Below are 2,633 nucleotides of genomic sequence, written 5' to 3'. Positions count from 1 at the left end.
ATATATATTAGCTTTAATCAAACTATCATACGCTTTGTAAATTGGCAATGAAATGTGAACCTGTTGCAAGAAAAAATATCTTTTTGAAAACTATTGTGAAACACCAACACGACATACATATTCAGTGGACTGATGTTTTTCGGTATGCTTCCCCAGATGTAACAGACTTAAGAAAAAAGCTGAAAAAACGGTGAGTGAAATTTTGTACAAGTATGTAAATGTTTGTCCCCTAATATAACCTTTTATGGTAACTTTTTCATAACGTTTATTTCTTTTCTATAAGAGTATTTGTTTCGGTGAAAACCCAATGGGGTGTGGGGTTATATACAATTTCTCTTTTCCTTCCTACAGTAATCCTGATGGAACACGTGAGCAAAAGCCAATGGAGACAGAAGAGAAGATCTGGGAAATTCTCCTTAGCGCAGACAAGAAAGACTACGAGCGCATCTGTGCAGAGAATGGTATCACAGACTTCCGCCGCATGCTAAAGAAACTCAATGAAATGAAGAAAGAGAGAGAAGAAGAGATTGCAGAGGTATGTGGCTTTATATTTCTACTTTAATTATATCATAAGCATGTGCAAACATGTGTTGTCTTTCTAGTGTTTGTTAGTTTTTTAAGCAGACTCATTTAAAAAAATGATATAATTTTTTTTTCTCTTTTTAATTCTACTGTAGTTTGTTTCACACATCGGTAACTTGAAACCTATTGAAGTCACTGACAAGGACTGTGCAACCATTGAATTGGAAATGGACCTCAAAGATCCTAGCAGCAAAGTTTTCTTGTACAAGGTGAGGGGGGTTAACTCCTAACTCCAATGTTATCTTGCTGCATTTTATTATATATATTATCCATATGGTAACATGCCCATAAATTCTGCAGAATGGCGTCATGGTTCCATTCACTATAGAGGACAGCGAGGAAATGAAGCATAGTTTGAAACAAGTTGGCAAGAAATTTATATTCAAAATTGGTAAACTAAGTTCCGAAGATGCTGGACTCTACTCAGTGGATGTTGGGGGCGTCAATGTATTCTCCACAGAATTTAAAGGTATGTCTGCAATCAAGTGATGAAGATTAGATCAGGTTTACGTAAATTCAGTCCAAGGGTTACTAATCTATTGTTGCGGTTTGCAGATTCTTTTTAAATGTAATTAAATGCACACAATGAGACAGGATACATTGAAATGAAAGTAGTCTCTCTCTGCCTACTTTTCCATGTGGTGTCTTTCTGTAACCCTGCAGTGCCTGAGGTTGACTTTGCTGTCAAAATACAAGAGGTTACAGCAGAAGAACGAGGAGACGCCCTTTTCCAATGTGTCCTGACTGCCCCTCTGAATGAGATTAAATGGTTGGGCAAAAGCGCTCCGCTGACCAATAGTGAAAAATTTGAAATCACTGTATCTGAAGATAAGCTCATCCACAAGTTGATTGTGCGGGACTGCATGCCTTTGGACGCTGGTATCTACGCTGCTGTGGCAGGAATTAAATCATGCAATGCCTGGCTTATAGTTGAAGGTAAGAAAACAACTCTTTTCCTACTTTTTAATCCTGGGGTATACTCTTCATGCTGTTTTAAATTAAGTTTGCATGAGCCTGTTCTCATGAACTATTCGTTCTAAAAGCACCGTAATGTATAAGCATTTCACTTTTTTTGCTGTATTCGCTACATTGACGGCCGCTGTATAAGAACAAGGCTGGCCACGCAGGGAGCAGGTTGGGGTGGCCGCTAACATACAGGACTTTCAAGCCATAGAGCGGAGTTCACTTCCTGGGGAAAAATAAAACCTTCCACCCAGAAAACGTGTGGTCCTTAAGAGATCCAAACCACATTATTTTTCCTAATCTTAACTGTTGTTTTGGTGTCTAATACTAACTTTGGTCGCAGCAAAACGCTCATATTTGTGGACTAAATTTAACCGTAATATCTCCTGTAACGACCAGGCTCAATGTCATCTATCTATCGGTTACTGAACCATCAACTACCACTGATACAGTAAAGGTCTGTAGTCCGGGTCACAAAGCTCTGTAGCGGCTTAAACAACTAGCAACTGCTGCTTGGCGATGTGGAGCTTGTAGCCAGCCGCCGTCACTTGACCAGCCGGCAGTCTCCTAATTTTGTAGGATTACATACGTTTTGGTGTGCATACATTTACATAAAACATCATACGTTCATGAGAATGCGTTGGTTTGGATGTATACATATGGAATACCACAAAGATACTTTCCTCTGAACTATATACTGTGTATGTATTACAAATCTTTTATAGCTGACAAGGATCCTGCAAACAAGGGCAAGAAGGCAACTCGCAAAACTACTATGGCTGGAGGCGGCAATGACGAAGATCTGATAAGAATAGCTAAGGAACAGAAGGAAAAATATCAGAAAGAAATGGAAGAAAAAAAGGAGGCTGCCAAGAAGGCTCAAGCTGAGAGAGAAGTTACAGAAGCAGCTGCCCGAGCACAGGCTGAAGCAGCTAAAAAGGCAACAGCTGAAGAAAAAGCTGCAGCTACGGCAGCTGAAAAGGCAAATAAGGCAGCAGGCGGCAAGGATGCAGCTGGAGGTGCTGCAGGTGCTGCAGGTGCTGGTGGGGCTGGAGGGGCTGGTGGGGCTGGAGGGGCCGGTGGGGCTG

General features: G+C 40.8%; 1 protein-coding gene and 1 long non-coding RNA gene across 3 annotated transcripts in view; one reads left to right on the top strand and one right to left on the bottom strand.

Annotated features, from left to right (window-relative positions):
• The window catches only part of LOC117943305, an 83,329-nt gene that overhangs the window by 7,705 nt on the left and 72,991 nt on the right, over positions 1-2,633 (bottom strand). The gene's annotated exons all lie outside the window — the stretch shown is intronic.
• Positions 1-2,633, top strand: part of LOC117943304 (immunoglobulin-like and fibronectin type III domain-containing protein 1) — a 25,300-nt gene that overhangs the window by 12,640 nt on the left and 10,027 nt on the right. The window contains exons 7-11 of the mRNA XM_034869354.1: positions 157-190; positions 352-535; positions 678-791; positions 883-1,051; positions 1,246-1,518. Of these exons, the coding sequence (XP_034725245.1) occupies positions 157-190; positions 352-535; positions 678-791; positions 883-1,051; positions 1,246-1,518 (774 nt within the window). The remainder of the gene's footprint in view (positions 1-156; positions 191-351; positions 536-677; positions 792-882; positions 1,052-1,245; positions 1,519-2,633) is intronic.

The sequence above is a fragment of the Etheostoma cragini genome, chromosome 4 (genome assembly GCF_013103735.1).
Source record: "Etheostoma cragini isolate CJK2018 chromosome 4, CSU_Ecrag_1.0, whole genome shotgun sequence".
NCBI classification, from domain to species: Eukaryota; Metazoa; Chordata; class Actinopteri; order Perciformes; family Percidae; genus Etheostoma; species Etheostoma cragini.
Note: the sequence above shows the minus strand (reverse complement) of the source record. Positions and strands in the feature narration are given on the sequence as shown.